General features: G+C 63.9%; 3 protein-coding genes across 5 annotated transcripts; 2 read left to right on the top strand and 1 right to left on the bottom strand.

The window, feature by feature from the left end:
* Positions 1-30: 30 nt before the first annotated feature.
* On the bottom strand, positions 31-7847 carry NDOR1 (NADPH dependent diflavin oxidoreductase 1; the record flags this gene model as incomplete). 3 transcript variants are annotated; one of them, XM_082623582.1, is made up of 14 exons in its annotated part: positions 31-331; positions 471-565; positions 631-749; positions 835-981; positions 1108-1222; positions 1390-1497; positions 1571-1791; positions 1899-2020; positions 2238-2441; positions 2563-2664; positions 2744-2842; positions 3885-3982; positions 7298-7375; positions 7713-7847. In XM_082623582.1, the coding sequence occupies 14 exons, from the start codon at positions 7845-7847 to the stop codon at positions 208-210; spliced, it is 1767 nt and encodes a 588-aa protein (XP_082479708.1). In that variant the 3' UTR covers positions 31-207. The 3 variants fall into 3 exon arrangements, with proteins under 3 accessions (XP_082479708.1, XP_082479707.1, XP_082479706.1); XM_082623581.1 differs by having other exon boundaries at positions 31-386; XM_082623580.1 differs by having other exon boundaries at positions 31-386; positions 835-1222.
* Positions 7848-7986: 139 nt separating this feature from the next.
* On the top strand, positions 7987-9598 carry TMEM203 (transmembrane protein 203). Its single transcript, XM_082623639.1, has one exon. The coding sequence runs from the start codon at positions 8221-8223 to the stop codon at positions 8629-8631; it is 411 nt and encodes a 136-aa protein (XP_082479765.1). The 5' UTR covers positions 7987-8220; the 3' UTR covers positions 8632-9598.
* Positions 9599-11754: 2156 nt separating this feature from the next.
* TPRN (taperin) lies at positions 11755-20211 on the top strand. The gene is made up of 4 exons (XM_082623609.1): positions 11755-13696; positions 19191-19452; positions 19549-19655; positions 19766-20211. Exons 1-4 carry the CDS (start codon positions 11777-11779, stop codon positions 19826-19828), a joined length of 2352 nt encoding a protein of 783 aa, XP_082479735.1. The 5' UTR covers positions 11755-11776; the 3' UTR covers positions 19829-20211.
* Positions 20212-20459: the final 248 nt, after the last annotated feature.

The following is a 20459-nucleotide window of genomic DNA, read 5'->3' on the forward strand; positions in this document are numbered from 1 at the left end:
CCACCTGAGAAGCACAACAGCACGAGGAAGCACAGGTAAGAAGCGGCCGCCCAGCACCCGTCCTTTATTGCTCAGGCTGTACGGCGGCGTGGGCTGCCTGGGGGCCTCCTCCCGCTGCTCGGGGTCTGTGCAGAAAGGAGAGCTGACTGTCCTCCCAGCTGGGATTGGACAGGGAGAGAGGTAACAATGGTCTCCAGAGAGCAGCGGTCAGAGTGGCCGCGGCCAACGGCGGGACGGCTCCTCAGGCCCACGTCTCAGTCTGGAAACGCAGGGTCCGCTGGAGCCTGGCGAGGTAGGCGGCCGCGGCGGGGCCGGAGAGCCCGCCCTCCTCCTGGAAGATGGACGTCAGGGCGTCCGACACGTCAGCTGGCATGTACTTGGCGTTGCTGGAGGGAGAGGCAGGCTAGGGCTCAGCACGGTTGGAGTCCCCAGGGGACTGGTCCCCCACCACGACCTGCGCCCGGGCTCACCCCGCCAGGTAGAAGTGAGCGCCCCGGAGATCCAGCAGCCCCCACACCAGCGGCCCGAGCTCCCGGAGCCGGTGCTGCACGTACACCTTCTGCTCCTGCAGGGCGGGGGGACGGGGTGAGTGTGCCCCCCAGAGTCCCTCCCCGCCCCCCACACACCCACCTGCTCCCGGGAGAAGGCCGTGACGAGCGTCAGGCAGCCCCGTGTCTGCAGCTCCTTCCACTCAGCCTCCCAGTAGAAGTCCTGGTCCCGCTGGCGGCAGCCAAAGAACAAGACGTTTCCTGGGGAAGCGCGGGGGCCTTGAGCCAGGACTTGGGCCCTTGAGGTTCAGCCCGGCTGCCACCCCGCCCGAGACTCTGTGCTCACCTGTCTCACCCTGGGCCACTCGCTCCTGGATGGCTGCTCGGAAGGGGGCCACGCCAGTGCCCGGCCCCACCATGATCACAGGCGTGTCTGGTGTCTTTGGGAACGTCAGGCCCCCGGACCGCACCCACAGGGGCACCCGAACAGGTCCTATCGCGGGAGGGAGGCGGCGTGAAGAGGCTTGGAGGCCCAGGGCCCTAGCCCGGGGCTGGCTGTGGTGCATGCAGAGGAATGGGACCCCGCGCACAGCCCCCTGCCCCAGAGAGCCAGGGTCACCTTGCCCAGGGTCCAGAGATGCCAGCCAGTTGGAGCAGAGGCCCCGGCGGGGCTCCTTGAGGCGCGTCTGGTACCGCACCACGGCCACGAGGATCTGCAGCCTCGAGGGGCGGGCCTGGGGGAGGGGACAGTGGGTACCCCACCCTGCTTCAGGCTCCAGCCACTTCACCCGGCTGGCCCCAGTGGCCAGTGAGGGTTGGGGGAGGCCCAAAGCCCTCACGCAGGGCCCCGCCGCCCACCCTGGGGGCCCCGGCCCTGGCTGCCCCGAGGCCGGCCCCTCACCAGCAGAGAAGAGGCAATGGAGAAGGCCCGCGGCCGGATCAGGGGGACGAGGTCCAACAGGTAGTCTGGGGGGATGGCGCCAGCCGTGTGTGGGAAGTCGCACAGCACCTGGCGGAGACAGCCTCAGGAGGGCTGCGGCTGCAACGGCCACGCCCACCCGCCCGCCCGCCCCTGCCCGCACCTCCAGGACCGTCCTGCGGGGCCGGGTGCAGTACTCGCACAGCTCCTCCTGGCCCTGGGCCGAGCTGAACTCCAGCAGCTTCTCCCGCTCGAGCTCATGGCAGGAGAGGCAGGCCAAGAGCTCAAAGAAGGAGCGGCGGGGGACGCTGGCGATGTCCAGGTACTGGGACACGAGGCGCTGAATGGAGCAGGGCTGGGGCAGCCGCGCAGGGCAGGGGACACCTGCAGTGGGGAATGGGAGGCTGTGGGGGGCTGGGGACGTGGGGTGTGGGCAGCCCGGGGGCTGGGGGCACAGCGCACGGGTGGCAGCAGTGGCAGCTGGGGCTCACCCGGCTCTCGGGGCTGCAGCGTGAAGTGCTGGGCAGGGTCCAGGCCCAGCACCTGGCAGAACTGCTGGACGTGGCTGGCCGTGTTCTCGGGCTGGATCAGCACCACGTCGCCGGCCACAAAGCTGTGGGGGACACCCAGGGCTCTGGGGAAACTTCAGAGGAAGGAAGCAAGCGGCCAGGGAGGGCTGGGGGGGGGTCCTTGGTCCCCCCTCCCTGGCCGCTGTCTCTCTTCTCTGCCCCGCTGAGTGCCCGCTTTGAAAGAGGACCTGCTGAACCCCAGACCACGGTCCCCCCCTGCTGCGGCTGCGCCCTCCACGGGTCCCCAGGACCAACCCTCACCTGACCCCAGAGCCCGTGATGTCGAACTCGATCAGCCGAACATCCTGGAAGTGTGAGGGGCCGGTGACCCTCTGATTGGTGACCATGGGTGCCAGGAAGGGCTGTAGCTCTGAAGGGGGTCCCTGAGGGTCTGTCCCGGCCACACACAGCTCCTCAGAGGAGGGGACCTCCTGGAGGAACTTCAGGGTGAACTTGGAGGGCCAACTGTGAAGGGGGAAGACACCTGTCGGACCACTGGCCAGCCTGGATGAGCGGCCGAGGGAGGCCTGTGGCCAGGCCAGGCCTGCTGCGCCTGCAGGCGCTGCCGCCCCAAGGCCACACTTACAGGACTCCGGGTGGGGTCAGGCCGATGTCAAGGGGCAAAGGGTGCGGCCCCAGCACCTTCTCCCACAGGTCATGTAGCCAGGGGTCGATGGTGGCATCGGGCCTGCAGAGAGCACACACATGCTGGTCTGGGGACCCTGCTCCCGCTGGGCCTGCAGGAGGGTGCTCCGCCCCCAACTCACCCCAGCTCGTGCTGGTCATCGCCCAGGCACACGGGCAGGAGGGCGCTGCCCCCGAGCTGCAGCAGCCGTCGGTGCAGCTTCTTGGCCACAAAGTTGAACCTACGGAGAGACGGAGGCTGGCGCTGACCCGGGCCCCAGGCGGGGGCAGGAGGGAAGCGCCCAGCTGGCTGCGCAGGGTGGAGGGTCCCAAGTCTTCCTGGGGTCACTTCGCTGCTCCCTGAAGGGCAGCTCCTCGCGAGGCCACTGTCAACGGAAGGGTCTCTCACCCCTCCTGTGGGCGCGCCCACAGCAGGAACGGATGTCTACGTCACGCGCTGCACAGAACCCCCAAGGCCCCGCAGGCAAGGATCACTGTGCCACCCGTGTTCTGTCCTTTTCACCTGGACGACTGCAGGCCTCATGCTGCGTCCGGCTCTGGAGGTGTCTGTACCCAGCGACCCCTCCCTCAGCTCCTGTGCTGCACAGTTACGGGTTCTAATATTTGGGGAACCTAACGCCATGCATACCCTTGAACACAAAGCCCTCTGTACTTCCCCAAGAAATAACGCAAAGCAATAGCATTCTCTGCTTAGGACGTGGCTACGTTATGAAGACACTGAAAGAAAAAAAAGCAGAGGCAGGCAGTCCCATGGCCACGTCCAGGGAAGTGCTGGCTTCAGGGCGGCTCCCAGGGGCTGGGGTCTTTTGTGCCTGCCGCCTGTTTGCAGCTCACTGTTCTGTGTGCTCTTGGTAAGCCCAAATGTCTCACGAAAGGCTTTTAATAGAAGTGGGGGAAGAGCCAGGTAGGCCTTTGTTGCCCTACGTCACAAACGGTGACAGATGCTGGCTCAGACCTTGGACGTCCGGCTCCAAACATCACTTCCTGCCCTGGAAGGTGCCTTGGGCGTGGCCCCAGCCTGGCGCCCACCTTGCTGCCCCGCCCACTTCCGGCATGGATCCTGCCTGCCCTCCGAGCCCTGGGGCCTCTGGCCACGGAGGAAGTGCCCACCAGAGAGCATCTGTGGGACGAGGACGCGTGGCCAGGGCCACGTCCCAAAGTGGGAGCCCTGGGGGCTGGGTCACCCAGCCCTCTGCCAGGACGCCTTGTGCTTGACCCCAAAGACAGTCCCTGTGGGCCGGCAGCCTGCCCGCCCTTACTCACTTGGCGTAAGATGAGTCCCCAAGGCCCAGGACAGCGAAGTCCATCTGACAGAGGGAGGTCGACGGCAGGTTCCTCCGGAAGATGAACCTCCAGAAGTTCTGCAGCAGGAGAGACCGAGCCCAAGTCCCTCTCCTTCCCTGGTCGCAGGCTTACCCGCTGGGCGGCCCGTGCGGGAGCACATCCCGTCCCACGCCCTGCCCTGGCCTCCCTGCAGGCCGACAGAGGGGCTTTCAACAAAGCTCCCCTTCACCTTTGGCCACTGGTGACCTGAGCCCTGAGACACTGCCCTCTGGGTACGGTGCAGGCTTTGCCTCACAGCCCACCTCCCTTCTGCTTTGTACCTGGCCAGACAGAGGCCCCCTGGGGTGGAAGGGTCCTGGGCCTGTCGGGACACAATTCTGCCTACTGGCCCTGGACCACTCCCTGGCCTTCTCAAGACTTTCCTGCAGGGGCCACCGCTGGGGACCACGCCTGCCCTGCCTCCTGAGACCCCCCCTGCTCATTCCTGTTTAGACCTTGTCTCAGGCAGGCTGGGGAGCCCCCCCAGGGTGCTTCCTGAGAAAGGGTCCCAAGAAGATGCGATTCCCACGGCTTATGTCTGAAAATGCCTGGCCTCCCCTCACACTGACCGGTAGAAAACAGGGCACACTTTAGATGGAATCGTCTCCCCCAAGAGCCCGAAGCTTTGCTCTGAGCTGGTCCAACTGGGTGGTGGCTGCCGAGAAGCCAGCGTCCCTCTGTGCCCTGCTCTGTGCCCCGCCAGACACCTGGGCACTCCGTAGCTCTGCCCAGGTTTTGCGTGTCTGTCCCAGGGGTGCCAAGCTCTCCCTTCTCGCAGGTGGAACCCTGGCTGCTCCGCCTCCAGTCCTCTGGGTTCTGCTTGTGCTTCTCTTGGTCACTGTCCTTCACGGGGGTCTTTCCTTGAGCGCGTGGTCATTCTTTCTGCTCTATGTGTACTTAAGAATGTGATAGAGGGGGCTTCCCTGGTGGCGCAGTGGCTGAGAATCCGCCTGCCAATGCAGGGGACACGGGTCAAGCCCTGGTCCAAGAAGAGCCCACATGCCGCGGAGCAATGAAGCCCGTGCGCCACAACTACTGAGCCTGCGCTCTAGAGCCCGTGTGCCTAGAGCCTGTGCTCCGCAACAAGAAAAGCCACCGCAGTGAGAAGCCCGCGCACCGCAATGAAGAGTAGCCCCTGCTCGACACAACTAGAGGAAGCCCGCACGCAGCAACGGAGACCCAATGCGGCCAAAAAATAAACAAATAAATAAATTTATTAAAAAAAAAAAAAGCCGATAGAAAACCCCAAGTTCGCGCCTGTCACCAGTGGGGCAAGGCCCTGGCTGCCTGGGAGGGCACACCTAGCCAGTGTCCTCAGAGGACCATGACAAGGAGGCTGGGGTCTTCCTGTTTAGTGTGCAGCCGGTCCCCAGGCCCCTGGTCTGAGCCCTTCAAAGAAGCCTCCGGTCCGTGCTATGTTGGGAGGGCCCCATCCTGACCACTTCCGTAGGGTGTCCATCCCGGCACTCTGCCCTCCTTTATCCACCCTCGTCCCAGTGTGACTGTCACCACCTTCATGCTGTTGGATTCCGACGTGAAGTCTGTACCTCTGCCAGCTGACCTGACGGAGGTCTTCATCGCCTCCCCCGCCCCACCCTGCGTCTCTGGCATCCACCATCCTCCTGCCTTTGGTCTCCCAGACTTGCCTCCTCTCCCGTGCGTGCTCCTGTGTGGGCTCTCCCACGGCATCCCCACTCCAACCCAGTTCTTCAAACTTCTGCCTCCTTTCCCCCACCAACATTTAAACAGGCCTGCGTTTCTCCATCTCACGAGTATCCTCTTTTTAATCCCTCAGCCCCACTCACAGCAATAAGCTTTGTTGAATTGTTTAGTGTACAGACGTTCTTCAAAGCTTCTCTTCCGGAGATCACCAGCAGTCCCTTTGCTGATAAACCCCAGCAATGCCTCTCAGGCCTTATCCTACTTCATTTCCCTGCAGCTCTGAGTGCAGGAGACCATCCTCTGGAAACAGTCAACTCTCTGCCCTTGACCTTGGAGATGGTGTGCTCCTTCTTCCTGCTGCTGGGGCCACTTTCCTGCCCCTCACAGGCTTTTCTCCACCTTCCACGCCCTTCGTGCTTAGGGCACCTGCCCTGGGGGAGGGAGGTTCTCCCTTTCTCTCGCCTCCACATTTTGGTCACTGTGACATCCAGCTCCACCCAGGATCCTCACCGGAGCTCCAGACCAGCTGTGCGTCTCCACCTGGATGATGTCCAGGCACCTCACCCTCCCTCTTCTCTTGCTTCTGTGCCTGGAACCACCATCCATCCTACTACCTGAGTCCAAATTCCTGTCTTGATTCCACCTTCTTTCTCATCTTTGAGATATGATTACACATTCGATCAACTCTACCTTAACATCTCTGGAGCGGGTCCACTTTCCTCTACTCTGCCACCGTCCTGGCTCAAGCCACCAGGCTCTTGGCTGTGCTGTGCTCCCCCCACCCCCCATCGTCCCTGCTCTCCTGCAGCCCGTTCCCCCTGCAGACAAGTGCTAGTTTTGCTAGAACACGGACGTGACCACATCATCCCATGGGTTCCATGGCCCTTTGTTTCAAGTCCATCTGCCTCCCTGTGACCGCTGGGCTTCTTGGGATCCGACCTGGCTGCCTGCCCCCTTCTCCTCTCCAACCCCGACCATCCTGAACTGCTTTCTGCTCATCCCAGAGGCTGGGCTGTTTTTCTCCTCTGCAGAGGCTGCTCCCTCTTCCCTGGTGCCTGGCTAGCCCCCACTTATCCTTCAGGACTTAGCCTATACTCCTTTCTTCCAGAAGGCTCTCCCTGAGCTCCCAGAATGAGCTAGATAGCCCTTATGAATGCTACCATAACATTTGGCCCTTTCTCTGGAAGCATGCACTTCCTGGCATAGTAACTACCTATTCAACTCTTTTGCTTTTGCTATATTTTGAGCTCCAAAAGGGTAGAAATGTGACTACTGGGTTCCTAGCTAGATTCCCAGCACTAGATTATGCTTGGAATACAGTGTGTAGATTCCCAGCACTAGATTAAGCTTGGAATACAGTGTGTGCTCAAAAGATGGTCAAAGAATCGAAGAATGTTCCCTGAAGGTCAGTTTTGAAATACACACAAGACCCGTACCAGATATATATATAGTCCTGGAAAAACATGAAAAGCTAAAGTGGTAGCCTGTGAAGAGTTTATTAAGGAGGACATCCAGAGCCCCCAGCTCCACCTAAAGACCTCCTCCCAAATCCATGGCTGACGTGCAGCAGATATAGTAAGGCAACTATTTATTGTGCTTCTCAAGACTTTCCAGGCAATGAAAATGGGGTGAGGGCTGAAGGCAGGAATCTGAGCTCCTAAGCACAGTAAGCCACTTCAGGTCAGCCTTACCTTCATGTTGTCCGGGGGCTCTCCTTGGCCTGTAGTTGCACAAACAAATATCACCAGGGGCTCATTTATCAGATTCACCTCAACAAAAAGACACACATGTAAGGCCTCGGGCTGTAATGACCAGGCATCCTCCCAGCAGCCTGGCTCCGTCTCCTTCACTCAGAGAGATGGGGTAAATGTACTTAACACCCGCGAACGGCTGGCCTGCCTTCTCTCTTTCAGGGTCCACCCTCCTACCTCACCCCCTCCTCCATGTGCTAAGCTGGCCGCTGTTCCCAAGCTTTCTCGGCCCCTAAATCTGCCGTAACGGAAGGGCCCGCTCTCAGACAAAACGCGGCGCCCTAGAGTCGAGGGCTCTGGGGGCCGGCGCCCCAAGCCTGCTGGGTCTCCCCGCCGAGGCCCAGGGAGCCCTCACCACGGGGTAGGAGTCCAGGGCCTGCACCCGGCAGCCGAGCTCCCTGCGCCGGGCCTCGCGGCTCAGCCTCTCCGACACATCTTGGGCTGTGCCTGTCTGGCTGCCGAAGAGCACCAGAAGCCGCGTGTTCGGCATCGGGGTGCGCCCCGGGGTCCCCTGCATTCAGAAACTGGATCGGCGGGAAGCTCCCGCTGGCCCGGGCGGCCGGGATCGGCTCGGACTTCCGACTTCCGGCGTCGGCCGGAAGTGACGACCTTCGGCCGCGCCCGGCGGGGCATGGCGTCCGAACAAGGCGGTCGTCGGCTGGCGGCCAGCGCTGGGTCCCGGGCGGGGGCCGGGGGATCGGCTGCGGACCGGGGCCGAGGGCCGGGGCAGGCGGGGCCGCTTTCTGCCTCTCGCTGGCCGCGGCGGCGACGGCGTCAGGTGCCAGCGAGGCCCGTGGGGAGTGGCGGCGCAGCCTGGCGGGTGGGACCATCGGCCGGGCCCTGGCCCGCGCTCAACCGGCGCGATGCTTTTCTCGCTCCGGGAGCTGGTGCAGTGGCTGGGCTTCGCTACCTTCGAGATCTTCGTGCACCTGTTGGCCCTGTTGGTGTTCTCCGTGCTGCTGGCCCTGCGTGTGGACGGCCTGGCTCCCGGCCTCTCCTGGTGGAACGTGTTCGTGCCCTTCTTCGCCGCTGACGGGCTCAGCACCTACTTCACCACTATCGTCTCCGTGCGCCTCTTCCAGGATGGAGAGAAGCGGCTGGCCGTGCTCCGCCTTTTCTGGGTCCTCACGGTTCTTAGCCTGAAGTTCGTCTTCGAGATGTTGTTGTGCCAGAAGCTGGTGGAGCAGACTCGGGAGCTCTGGTTCGGCCTGATCACGTCTCCGGTCTTCATCCTCCTGCAGCTGCTCATGATCCGTGCCTGCCGGGTGAACTAGCCTCGCAGAAGATAAGCTAGAAGGCGAGGCCCCAGGCTGAGGTCCCACTTCTGCCGCACCAGAGGAGAAGTCTGGGTCTGAAAGCCAGCTTGTGCCCTGCTGGGTGCCCAGCTTTCTCTCTATCCGTCATGTCAGAAATTGTTCCCTCAGCAGGGCTAAAAAGAGCAGCCTTGATTCTTAAAATGTATTTCCTCTTATTTCATGCTTTGAATAGCGAATCTTGCATTGAGATCCTGAGAAGGATCCTGAGAAGGCCAGACAGTCCTGAACTCCTCTAACAGTTGGAAACTGCATATAAGTAAAATGTCCTGATGGGCTCTGAGTATTTTCATGGATCCTGGGAAAGTACCCACTGTGCAAAGGCTGCAAAGCTGGACTCGGGATCTCCCCTGGCCAGCAGTGCTGACCTGAGAGCTTACTGCCCCATCCCCCCAGACAAGACTTCCTTAGACGCTTGAGCGCTAAAAAGTGTAAACCAGCTTGTGTCTCCTCCCCAGTTGCGCTGGGGAGGATGGCTCTTTCTTCATTCCAGCCCAGGCAGACAGGAGTATGCTGCATAAGCATGATCGGGACCCTATCTGGGTATCTGTCGCCTGAGAAAAGAACGTGCTTTCAACGCGCCGCTTGTCTTCCTGGCCCAGCAGACTCTGCAGCGTCACGACTTTTCCGCCACCTCGTGGCCGGCACTGTTAGTGCACCTGAGACCTTTAGGCCGCCCTAAGGGACCAGAGAGAGGGACAGGTGCTCCGACACGCATAGCCATTGAGCCCTACAGATGGGAAGTTTGCAGGTGGTCTCAGGCCACGCCTGTTGGCCTAAGGGCTTTGGTTTGATGCCAGTCGGGTGCCAAATGAGAACATTTGCTGAGATAAAAATAAAAGAATGTTTTGCTGAAATGCACAGTGGTTGCCTGACCTATTGAGGGTGAAATGAGATGAATCCTGAGACGCTCCCTGCTGTGTGGTGTAGCTGGTTACAGAGCTGAGGTTGTAAGGGGGGGTGCTGGAACTTGGCTAGAGCGTGCTGGGTGGATGGGGGCCAGTTCCCTTGGAGAATCCCTGCTTCCTGCCTAGGGAGCCAGGGTGAAGACAACCCAGGTGGACCAGCGTTGAGGACCTACCAAGCAGTTTGTGTGACATCAGAGTCTTTGTGGGCCTTGCTGATCTGCAGAGCAGGGGTCAGCAGTCTGTGGCCTGGGATCTGGTTTTGTGCTGCCCATCAGCTAAGAATAACTTTTCCATTTTCAAAGGGTTGTAAAAACAAAGAAGAATGTGACAGAAAGCGAACGTGGCCTGCAGCGTACAGGGTCTCTCAGTCTTGGCACAGTTGGCCTTTTGGGTCGGATCATTGCTGTGTGTGCAGAGGGAGAATTCGTTCTGAGCATTGTAGAGTGTTTAGCGGCGTCCCTGGTCTCCACTCACTAGATGCCAATAGCACCCCTCACTTGTGACAACCACAAGTGGCTCCAGACATTGCCAAGTCTCCTGGAGGACAAAACTGTCCCTGGTAAGAACCACTGGGCTAAAATATTTACTGTATGGCCCTTTACAGAACACGTCTCTGGACCCTTGTTCTAGTGAAGCAGCTTCATGACCCCTGTCCTGGGATGGATGCTGCATGGCCTGAACCATTGATATGCTTGAGTTGCAGGCTGGTGTAGTTTGTGCCACAGCTACAAAAATGTCTCCTACCCAGGATTGCCATAACTTGTGTCAAAGCCAGATACAAGCTGACCATTGGGAGCAGGTTTCCTTTTCATGTTATTCTTAGTTTGTGTGTTTTGTTGCTCCCCTGTTGTGTTCTGGTCGTTCAGGATTAGGTAACCCTGTCGGCATAGAAGTGTGAGCATAAGAAGGCTTAGCTTCCTTCGGAAAGGTGATTTGAGCAGAGTCCTGAAAGAGCACTTGACCTCTGGAAGGCTGAAATCCAGTTTCTTTTCTCCAGCTGAATAAACAGGGCTCTTAAACTACTGTTAACGTAGTGGTAGCTGCAGACTGCCATGGGATCCAGAAGCTGAGAAGGGCCCTGGGTTGAAACCCGCCCCTGGTCTCTGCAGAGCCCCCGGCGCTCTTGGAGCCTGGTCCCTGACAGGTTAGTGGTGTGGGACTCAGTAGTGTCATTTTTGAACATCTGCTGACTGTAGGGCGGGTGATGGAAAGGCAGGTAACATTTGTCCCTGCCCGTGCCCACCAATTTCCCCTTCTCTCCTTGGCTCCCACAGGCCTGAAAGATTGTGGTGGGCACTGTGCAGCCCTCCACGGAGAGGGCACTTCCTCACGGCAAGTAGGCAGAGAAGCTGTGCCCTCAGGGTTAGCCTTGGGATGGGGCCGGTTCAGCGGCTGAATGGAATACACGCCCTGGCTTTTGTGGCTCTGCGTTGGAGAGTTGTGGGCCTGCTTGTGTGCGAGGAGAGAGTCCCCTGCCTCTGTGCCTGCTCACAACTTCCGCACTCCCGTCCGTGTTTGCTGGGCCCTGGATGACAAAGTGCGGGTAGAGAGTTTCCACCACCTGTCTGAGCCACAGAGTGGATTCTGGGGCCCGGCAAAAGCTAGGGATTCCTGAGAAACCGGTTCCTCAGCACTGGTTGGGGCTCCAGCATTGTCATCTCCGTTAAGGCCCGTAGGGGACCGAGGACCGCAGGTGGGCAGTCCCTGGACCCGGAGGGTCCTGGACCGGGAGGCAAGAGGCTGGCGTGCAGCCGGCACACCGCCCACGGGAGCGGGACAGCCTTCCGGTCCCGGGTTGGCCCTTCCTCCACCGCGCTTTCCGCGGGGGTAACAGGCGGGCAGAGTGCTGGCACGATGCGGAAGGACCAACCCCGGCCAAGGTCACACGCCACCTGGGGCCCAAGGGTCCGACCCGCCCACCAACCAGGATCCACTCTCTCCGAGCTCCGCCCCGCGGGCGCGGCGGACCAAGGGAGCAGAGGCGGAAGTGGGGGCCTCCACGGAGCGGCGTGAGGCGTCGCGGGCGTGTCCAAGGGGGCCTCCCCAATGGGGACAGGCTCCAGCGATGGGCGCTGCTCCACTGAGGCCCGCGGGAAGGCGGGGTCGGGGAGAGAACTCTCCAATCAGCACGGCTGGCCGTCCTCCCTCCCATAGGTGAGGCCGCCGGGCACGGGGCGGGTCTGAACAGGCCTCCCCCAATGGGCGGCGGCCAGGGGGCGTGGCCGCGGCGCGAAGGCCGGCGGCGGGCGGCGGCCGCAGTTCCCGGCGCGCGCTGGCTCCGGCGGCCGCTCCGCAGCATGGCAGGCCTGGGGCGGCCGGGCCCGGGGCCCCGCGCCACGATGCCTGCCTGGAAGCGAGAGATCCTGGAGCGGAAGCGGGCCAAGCTGGCGGCTTTGGGCGGGGGCGCGGCGCCGGGCGCTGGGGCGGGCGCGGAGGAACCCGCGGGGCCGGCGGCCGAGCCGCTGGTGCTGGCCGAGAGCCTGGGCCCGCTGCGCGACAACCCGTTCATGCGGCTCGAGTCGGAGCGGAGGCACGGGGCGCGGCGCGGCGGGGGCGCCGGCGCGGCGGGGCCGGGGGCGCGGCCCGCGCAACAGCTGCTGGAGCTGTACCGCTGCGTGCCCGGCGTGCGCACTATCCGCGCCGACAACATCCTCATTATTGAGTCGGCGCCCGGCTTCCCTCCCACTCCCGGCCCCGGCCCCGGGCCGGGCCCGGCCGCCCGCATCCGCGCCGCCGAGGTGCTCGTGTACGAGGCGCCGCCGCCTCCCGGCCGCGTTAGCCGCCTGCTCCAGAAGTTCGACCCGCCGGCCGCGCCGCGCCGCCGCGGGAGCCCGGAGCGCGGCCGCCCTGTGCCGCCGCCCTCCCCCGGTCCGGCCCTCGTCTCGCGCGTGGGCGAGCGCGCCGCCTGCTTCCAGCCCGAGCGCTGCGGCGTAGGCCCCGGCCCCGGGCCCCGGCGCAGCGACTTCCTGCACAAGACCGGCAGCAACTCCTTCACTGTCCATCCACGGGGCCTGCGCCGCAGCGCGGGCACTCGCCCACTCCCCAACGGGCCCGCGGCCCCCGAGCTCCGGGCCGGCGCTGCCAACGGCCTCACGGGCTCCGCGCCGGGGCCGGGCGAGTGGAAGCCAAAGGTGGAGTCGGGGGATGCCCCCGCCCACCCTCCCCCCAGCCCCGGAACCCCCAGTGCCACTCAAGCCGCGCCCCCGGCATTGCCCACCCTCAGCCCCGCTAGTGCCACTCCCAGCCAGCGCCAGTGGGTCTCCGCGGCCACCAGCGCCAACGACTCCTTCGAGATACTGCCGGCCTCCAAGCCAGACGTGGACACGATCCCTGTCGGGGACCTGCAGGCCCGGGCGCTGGCCAGCCTTCGCGTGAACTCCCGAAACTCCTTCGTGTTCATCCCCAAGCGCAAGACCTCCGGGGCCCCTCCTGCGGAAGGGAGGCAGTCCGTGGGGCCTCCAGAGGGAGAAGTTGGCTGGGCCTCCCAGCACCAGGAGCGTGAAGCCCAGCAGGTGCCTGGAGCAGATGGTGTGTTTTTTCCTGGTGGGAGGAGCCCCTCGGGGGTCGAGGAGGGAGGCTGCCCCATGCCAGGCACTGCCCTTGTGGACTGGACCGTTAGGTGGCAGAGGCTGTCCTCACCACCCCCGTCCCCACTGGTCGCCTCTGAAGCTGAGCCTGCCCAGGGCTTTGGGGTTCCTGGCTTGACCAAGAATGGCAGGGAGCCTGGGAGGCCAGGGCTGCCCGTCACCTTCATTGATGAGGTGGACTCGGAGGATGAGGTTCCCCAAGAAGCCAAACTGCCCTGCCCCGGGGCTGGTGCGCCTCCCCAGTACCACCCGCATCCCGCCGGGCCTGGGCACCTGTCAGAGCTTCAGCACCGAGGTGGCAACACCTTCACGGTGGTGCCCAAGAGGAAGCCAGGGGCCCTGCAGGCCAACGGGGAGGCCAGGCCGAGGGAGGCTGAGGAAGAGGGGCCGGGCAGCCTTTCGGAGCCCCCTGCTGCCTTGGGGACCTCAGTGAAGAAGCGCTACCCCACTGTACATGAGATTGAGGTGATTGGTGGCTACCTGGCCCTGCAGAAGTCCTGTCTCACCAAGGCCGGCTCTTCAAGAAAGAAGGTCAGTGGTGGCGAGTCACGGAGCTGTGGGTATAGCATGTGCCTTGTTCCCAGGACACCTGGCCTGGGTGTGGGATGGCTTCTACGTGGACCAGAGGAGAGCTGGAGCTGGGTGGCCGTGTAAGCTCCAGGAGAGGTCAAGCTGTGGGGGAATCCCTGGTCTGGGTTCCAGCGGAACCCTAATGACCCTGGGGCTGCGGGGACGGCTTGCCTGCTCTGTACCTTGAAAGGCTGGTGGGGAGGGTCAGTCCAGCCAGGGCTTCTCTGATTGTTGGTTCTCGTGGCTCTATCTGGAATTGGCTGGGCAGGACTGTCCCTTTGTAGGTCCCGCTGTTGGCTCCCCCCCAGCCTGGCTTTGAAGGGTGGCCTGGCATGTTCTTCTGGAGTCCTGGCCTGTGCACGTGGCAGGTGCCAGGATGGAAGTGGGAAGGGGCAGGAGACCTTTGATTTGAGTGGGGTCGGATACCTACTGTCAGCTCTCAAGAAGGCATTCTGGCCTGGAGCTTAGCAGGACTTGGCTTCGTGTGAGCATTTATTGAGCTCCTAGTGTGTGGCAGGCCTGGTCTGACCCCGGGGTGTGATGCTGGGGAGCGAGGAAGACGCTCCCCTCGCTGGGGAGGAGAGGCCGAGGATGGAGAGAGACCCGGGTGCAGGGCCAGGGGCCTCTTGGAGTCTCGCTCTCGTGGCAGGGCTGCTTGGTGGCCTGGAACCCTCTGGGCACAAGGAGACGTTCCTCAGATTCTTCCTGGTCATTCTGGCACCTAGCACCTGTGTGTGGCCCTGGGGCAAATTCCAAGGCCATCCCCACATGACTCCAATCGGCAGGTGCGCTGGGCGGATGCACCCTCCCCCGGAACCGCGATGGTGTCTGGCAGGCTTCTCCTTTGGCTGCTGGTGTCTTGGCTCATCCCCGAGGCCACCTCTGCCCCAGCCTCAGTTTCCTTGGGGCCATGGGGGACGGTGATGTGCCTTGCGTCACTGGAGCCCCCTTACCCACTGTCCCGCTGGCACTGTCTCATTAGATGTGGCATTTCCTCTCTGTTGGCTTCCTTTGATTTCCTGCCTCGCTTTTGGCCTTGGCACTGTCCTTCCTCCCTGCACCATCCTCTCCTTCTCGAGTGAGGGCATTGGCCCTCCTGCCAGCTCCATCTGCCGGGCCAGGCATCCACACCCGTCCCCCGCAGCGCTTCTGGTGCGCCCCCAACCCCCGCCTGTCCTGCTCGTCTGACCTTGCCCCACCCTCTACTCAGTGCTGCGGTCATCCAGTAGCCATGGTCACCAGCCCAACCCCCACGCCTGCCCTCTCCACCTTGTCTGCTCCTCCTCCTGCTTCCTGACCCTTGACCCCAGCTGCTCTGGGAGGCATCCTTTCCCACGCTAGCCTGGGGTGGTGGAGGTGACAGAAGCCCCCTGCTTTGTAGACAGGGGATACTGAGGCCGGTGGAGGTCACGGAGCTTGTGGGGCGGGAACCGAGTGTGGCATGCTGTTAGAGCCCCTGTCCTAACCCGGCTGCCCTTATACTGGGAGCCTGGCTGCAGCCCGGAGCCTGGTCATTCTGTCCCCAGCTGGGGGCAGAGCCGTGGGGGTCACTTGGGGCTTGGTTGGAGTGAGAAGGGCAGGGTGGGGGCCTGAGGGCCTCTCGAGGCACGAACAAGCGATGGGAGGGAAGCAGGCCCTGGCCCAGCCTGGCGCTCGGGCCAGCCTGGCCCCCGTCTCCGTGCCAGCCTGAGGGGTTGGGGGTCCAGAAGGATGGTTCCTGGCGTAGCCGTGTGGCCTGGCTGGGGCCGTGCCAGAGCAGCACGACCTGCTGCGGGTGATCTTCTGCCTGGGCATGTGCTAGCTTCCCTGTCCAGGAAGAGCCGGAATGCCTATCGGGTGAGACAGAGGCATGGGGCTGCCCAGCCCTTCAGAATGACCTTGGGCTACCCCTGGCTTTATCCACCCCATCGTCCCACTTGCTTGCTGCCCCTGGTCCTTGCCCAGCCCACTCCAGCCAGCCTGTGGTTTCTATCACTGTCCTGCTCCCCCCGCCCCGCGTTCCAGGGACGTGGTGGCCTGGAGGCCAGCAGGACCTTGGGGACCTCCCAGGGCAGGGGTCCGGTGCTTTTTCCAAGGGACGGGTGAGGTGCAGCTCTTGACAGCGTGGAGCCTGCCCCCGGGTTGCCACCTCTCCGATGCAGGGCATTGTGCTCTCACCTGGCCTTGGAGGGTGGCAGCCCTGCCCTGGGTAGTGGACGCCCAGCCGGCCGGGCACGCGTCCCCACTTAGTTGCCTCTTGGTGGAATCACAGATGCCCGCCCTCTCCGTCCCTTGCTGGCCCAGCCGACCCGCTGCAGGCTGTCGCGGCCACACCCCCTCTCGCCCCCGCCCCCAGGCTGTCCCGGAGGGTGGGGCCGGCCTGCAGCTCCGCACACCTGCCTCCCAGGGGGTCGGCGCTGTGGGCCTCTCCTCTTTGTGAGGTGCCAGCTGGCTGGGCTCCTGCCTGTCTGGCAGCTCCTTCCCCTCCTCTTTGCCCTCCTCACTTTCTAACCCGCTGATCCCCTGCCCAGCCCGAGCGTGCCACGTCCCCACGCCCTCACCCTCTCCTGCGGTGTAGCAGCCACCCTCCCCCCGACCGCTCGGGTCCTCAGATCCGAGGCGCCACTGCCCTGGGGGCCTGCTTCTCCACCCGCTCCCCTGCTGGCAGGCACGGCCTCTCCTTTCATCCGCTCTCCCCGCAGGCGCCGCCCGCCCCCAGTGGTCTTTTTGGACCCCGGGGACCACTGGAACAGGCCTGGACCCTCCTCCACTCAGCTTCCCCACTGGTGGGGGCAGGGGGAGGCTGCCCCTGACTCAGGGTATCCCACCTGGGCAGCTGTGGGAACTTCTGGGGGGCCATGTGTGGCCCCCGGAGCTCGGGCTGAGTGGGGGATGGCGCGTGCTGGGGAGTGTGGCATGGGGTGGGTGCTCACCTCAGGCTGGGGCGGCTGGAGCCCAGCTCCCAGCCCAGACTGCAGGGTGGACACCCTTCAGTAACCCGAGCTGGGCGTGCCGGGCAGGGTGGGGTGAGGGGAACAAAGGGCTCTCTCCCCGTGAGCATCGGGAAGTGGGCCGAGCCAGGACCCACCTGCTGGCTGCACAGTACAATGGGCAAAGTCCCTGAGCCCGGTGATCAGGTGTGTGCAAGTGCCAGCCCCTGGCTGTGCCCCCCCCCCCCGCCGGTTCCATCTGCCCGGGGTCTGGAGGCTGCCCCCACTGCCCGGGCATTATGAGTCACGTGATGTTCTGTGACCCACAGACCCGCACTCACGAGGAGCCTGGAGACTGAAGGCGAGGTGGGACGTGACCGGAGCCCCAGGCCCCAGCTGGGCGCTGACAGGCCTGTGAGCCCCGCCCCTGCCTGGCCGGGCTGTGCCAGGCTCGGGGCCTGCTTGCACCCAGCCCCCTCGGTCTCCCCGCTCAGAGTTGGTCATGTGGACTAATGAGGACATGCTGACCCGCTGGGTCTGGCAACTGGCCCTTCCCTGTCTTCGGTGGTGGGGGATGGGCCCAGAGGGCTCAGGGTCATCAGGGACAATGCCGCGTACCCAGGAGCACTGTTCGCTGCGGGGCCCAGGATTGGGCCCCTGTGCTGGCAGCCCCATTCTGCCTTGGGCTCCTCCTGGGGTCTCTGGCCCCAGGTCTCAGGGAGCCAGTCTCGGGGGGCCCAGGTGACTCCATCCCCCTAGGGGCTACAGGATCACCCCACACAGCTGCCCAGGTGGGACGCCCTGAGTCAAGAGCAGCCCCCAGCCCAGGGCAGGCCCCCTGCCAGTGGGGAAGCTGAGTGGAGGAGGGTCCAGGCCTGCTCCAGTGGTCCCTGGGCAGTGGGCGGGCACCTGTGGGCTCTGGTGATTACCCCGTGCCAGGCCTCTGCTCTGTTTGGCCTCCGGGGGCAGGGGCAGCTGGAGGTCCGGGTGGGGCCCATGCGGGGACAGTCACGAACATCTCCATCCTGGTTTGATCCATCTTTGGTGGTCATCAGCCCGTCTGCTTGCATCCCTGACTGCTTGTCTGTGTGAACGGCCGGGGCGAGGGCAGCAGCGACAGGGCTCGGGACCTGCCCAGCAAGTGCCTGTGTGGGCCATGCTGAGACGCGCAAGTCCAGGAGCTCGGGGGGCGGGCGGGGATGCCCACGGCTGTGCGGGGCTGTGTGTGCCCGTGGGGTGGTGGGAGGAGCGCATTGCGCTCCTCTCTGGACACCGGATTGGCAGGGCAGTGCCTCCCACTCCTGGCCGGCCCTGCATATGTTACCCTGAGGCCGGGGTCCCTCTGCTGCCCAGGGCTGCGAGGCTCCTCCCCATCCTGCTGTCCCCAGGCCCCAAGGTTCTCTGCCTGGGGGCCCGACTCCCGCCCCTGGCTCTTTCCAGGGGAAGAGGAGGAACTTGAGCTGGCTGCGGTGTCCTGTGCCCTGGAGTTTAATATTTCGAGCCCCAGCAGGGCTGCTCCCATCTGCTGCAGGCGGGCAGCTCTCGTATTCATTACCGCCCCGCCAGGCCCGGCCGAGCCCTACCGAGCAGGCCTTGGGGGACGTGCGACTCTTGTGGGGAGCCTAGTCCCGGGTCTCGGAGGGTGAGGATCCTGACCCCCAGCGCCCAAGTCCTACCAGTGCCTGTCCCCACAGCCCCTCAGAACTGGCAGCCTTCTGGCCTCTGAGGCTTTTGGGAAAGGAGAAGATTTGCCGCACATGAAATTCTGGAGCCTGCAGAGTGGGCAGGGTGGACATGGGCCATGTGGGCAGTCCGAGTGGGAGCAAAGGGTCACTGACCCCCACTCGGTGCAGCCTCGGGCTACCTACCTCTGACTCAGTCTGCAAAGTGGGTGATAGCACTTGGTGCCACTTTCCCAGGGCTGGCACGTGGCAGCCGCCTGGCTTCCATGCGGGACCTTGGGGGCCTGGCTTTGGGTGTGCCGGGCTCTTGCCCAACAGTGGTGGTCCGTGCGAGCTGGGCGGGCAGGATCATCCAGGGGCCTGGCGAGCTGGGACGTGAACTCAGCCCTGGAGGGAGGCACCAGCCGACAGGAGGGGCTGCTGGAAGCGTAGGTGTGGGCTCCCCAGGTGCAGCCTCACCTGGACCTTGCTCCTGCCGGGGAGCCTCTGGCTGGGAGATGTGGCTGGTGCCCTGCTCCACTGAGAAGGCAGATCTGCAACCCTGGGAACTGCCGTAGAGGCTTCTGGAGACCCTGAGGCTTTACGCTCCTGGTGCTGGCTGGGGTCTGGCCCTTGGGAGGGGCGGGTCACTTGGGATGCGGTGATCCTGGGCTGGGGAGGGGATGGGTGAGGCCTGGGATGCAGGGTCCAAGTGGAGGGGACTTCTCTGATGAGGGGCAGCCCCCCACTTCTCAGAACCTTTGAAGGGCCAGCGGAGTGTTCGGCTCTTGCTCTGGTCCGACACCCGCACTGTACCCGCTCGGTCCAGCTGGAGGAGCCCTGTGGCTGGGACCAGCACTTTCACTGACCTGCCTCCTGCCCTAGATGAAGATCTCCTTCAATGACAAGAGTCTGCAGACTACGTTTGAGTACCCCCCCGAGAGCTGCCTGCAGGAGGAAGAGGCTGAGGCCGAGAAGGGGAGAGACGAAGAGGAGGGGAGCGAGGAGGAGGAGGGGGAGGGGGAGGGGGAGGCGTCCGGCTCAGACACAGCGGCAGCAGAGAAGCCCTTCGTGCTCTTCCTGCCCCGAGCCACGTTCGTGAACAGCGTGGGCCCCGAGAGCCCTCGGCTGCCGGACGGCAGCTCTGGTGAGTGCCCGCCTGTGGGGATGGGCAGCCCAGGGGGTGGCCCGGGCCACATGATCGCGCAGCCGCACATCCCCCGGTGCGCCTGTCGGCCCGCAGGCCTGTCCAGCTACACTCCGAAGCACTCCGTGGCCTTCAGCAAGTGGCAGGAGCGGGCGCTGGAGCGGGCGCCGAGCACAGAGGAGCCCCCATCCAAGGAGGTCATGGTGAGTGGGGTGGGGCAGGCGGGCGGACACCCAGGGAAGGGGGGCGCGGCAGTGGGGTGGCTCTAACGCCTGGACAAGCCCCATCGACCACCTCTGTGCCCCTCTCTCAGCTCACCCCTGCCGGTCAGAATGACCTCGCGGACTTCCGAAGCGAGCCGGCCCTCTACTTCTGAGCCCCGCCCTACCAGGAAGACGAAGGCTGAGCCCCAGGTGCCCGGGAGCTGCACCCCTTCTGCCCCACCAGGCCTGCCCTCCCACATCCTGCTCTCCCTCCCTGGGGCCTCCCAAGTAGGCCGGTACTCAGGGCCTGAGCTTGGGGCACCCGGGACTCACTCGACCCCAGCTCGGGGGCACTGCCCGTGCGGGAGGGGTGGTGTCCTGCTGTACGCCACGCCCAGCTGCTGTCGGGTGCGTCTGGGGTGGGGGCTGATGGGACCCTGACACCACCCCCAGCCCACACTCCCCATGTCAGCCACTCCGTTTCTGATGAACGGCAAGTCTTTTCCCGCCTCTGATGATGGACTCAATAAACAGCCCTGGATGAGGCCGCCTCTACCTTCCTTGCGTGGTCCTCGGCTGGAAAAAGGGGGAGCGGGGCTCAGGTCCGCTGAGGCACTGGCAGCTGGGAGGCGGCCACCCACCCAGGGTGTGATGCAGGCCAGCTTGGGTTTCCGTGCCCGGGGGAGACAGTCCCGGGTGACACCCCACACTGCACAGCCCTGGTGCCCCAGGCTCTTTCCCCACCCCTGTGGCCCTAGTTGCCCTGCTTCTCCTCCCAGCCACCTCCTTGGCTGGGAGAGGGAC

Source organism: Mesoplodon mirus (genome assembly GCF_964341445.2).
Source record: "Mesoplodon mirus genome assembly, chromosome: 1".
NCBI lineage: Eukaryota > Metazoa > Chordata > Mammalia > Artiodactyla > Ziphiidae > Mesoplodon > Mesoplodon mirus.

Bases quoted from the DNA above. Each gene is read 5' to 3' on its own strand.
- TMEM203 (XM_082623639.1), top strand. From the start codon at position 8,221: ATGCTTTTCTCGCTCCGGGAGCTGGTGCAGTGGCTGGGCTTCGCTACC.
- TPRN (XM_082623609.1), top strand. From the start codon at position 11,777: ATGGGCGGCGGCCAGGGGGCGTGGCCGCGGCGCGAAGGCCGGCGGCGG. The intron at 13,697-19,190 runs GTCAGTGGTGGC...CTCCTGCCCTAG, and splicing joins CCGGCTCTTCAAGAAAGAAG to ATGAAGATCTCCTTCAATGA. The intron at 19,656-19,765 runs GTGAGTGGGGTG...CCCCTCTCTCAG, and splicing joins CCCCATCCAAGGAGGTCATG to CTCACCCCTGCCGGTCAGAA.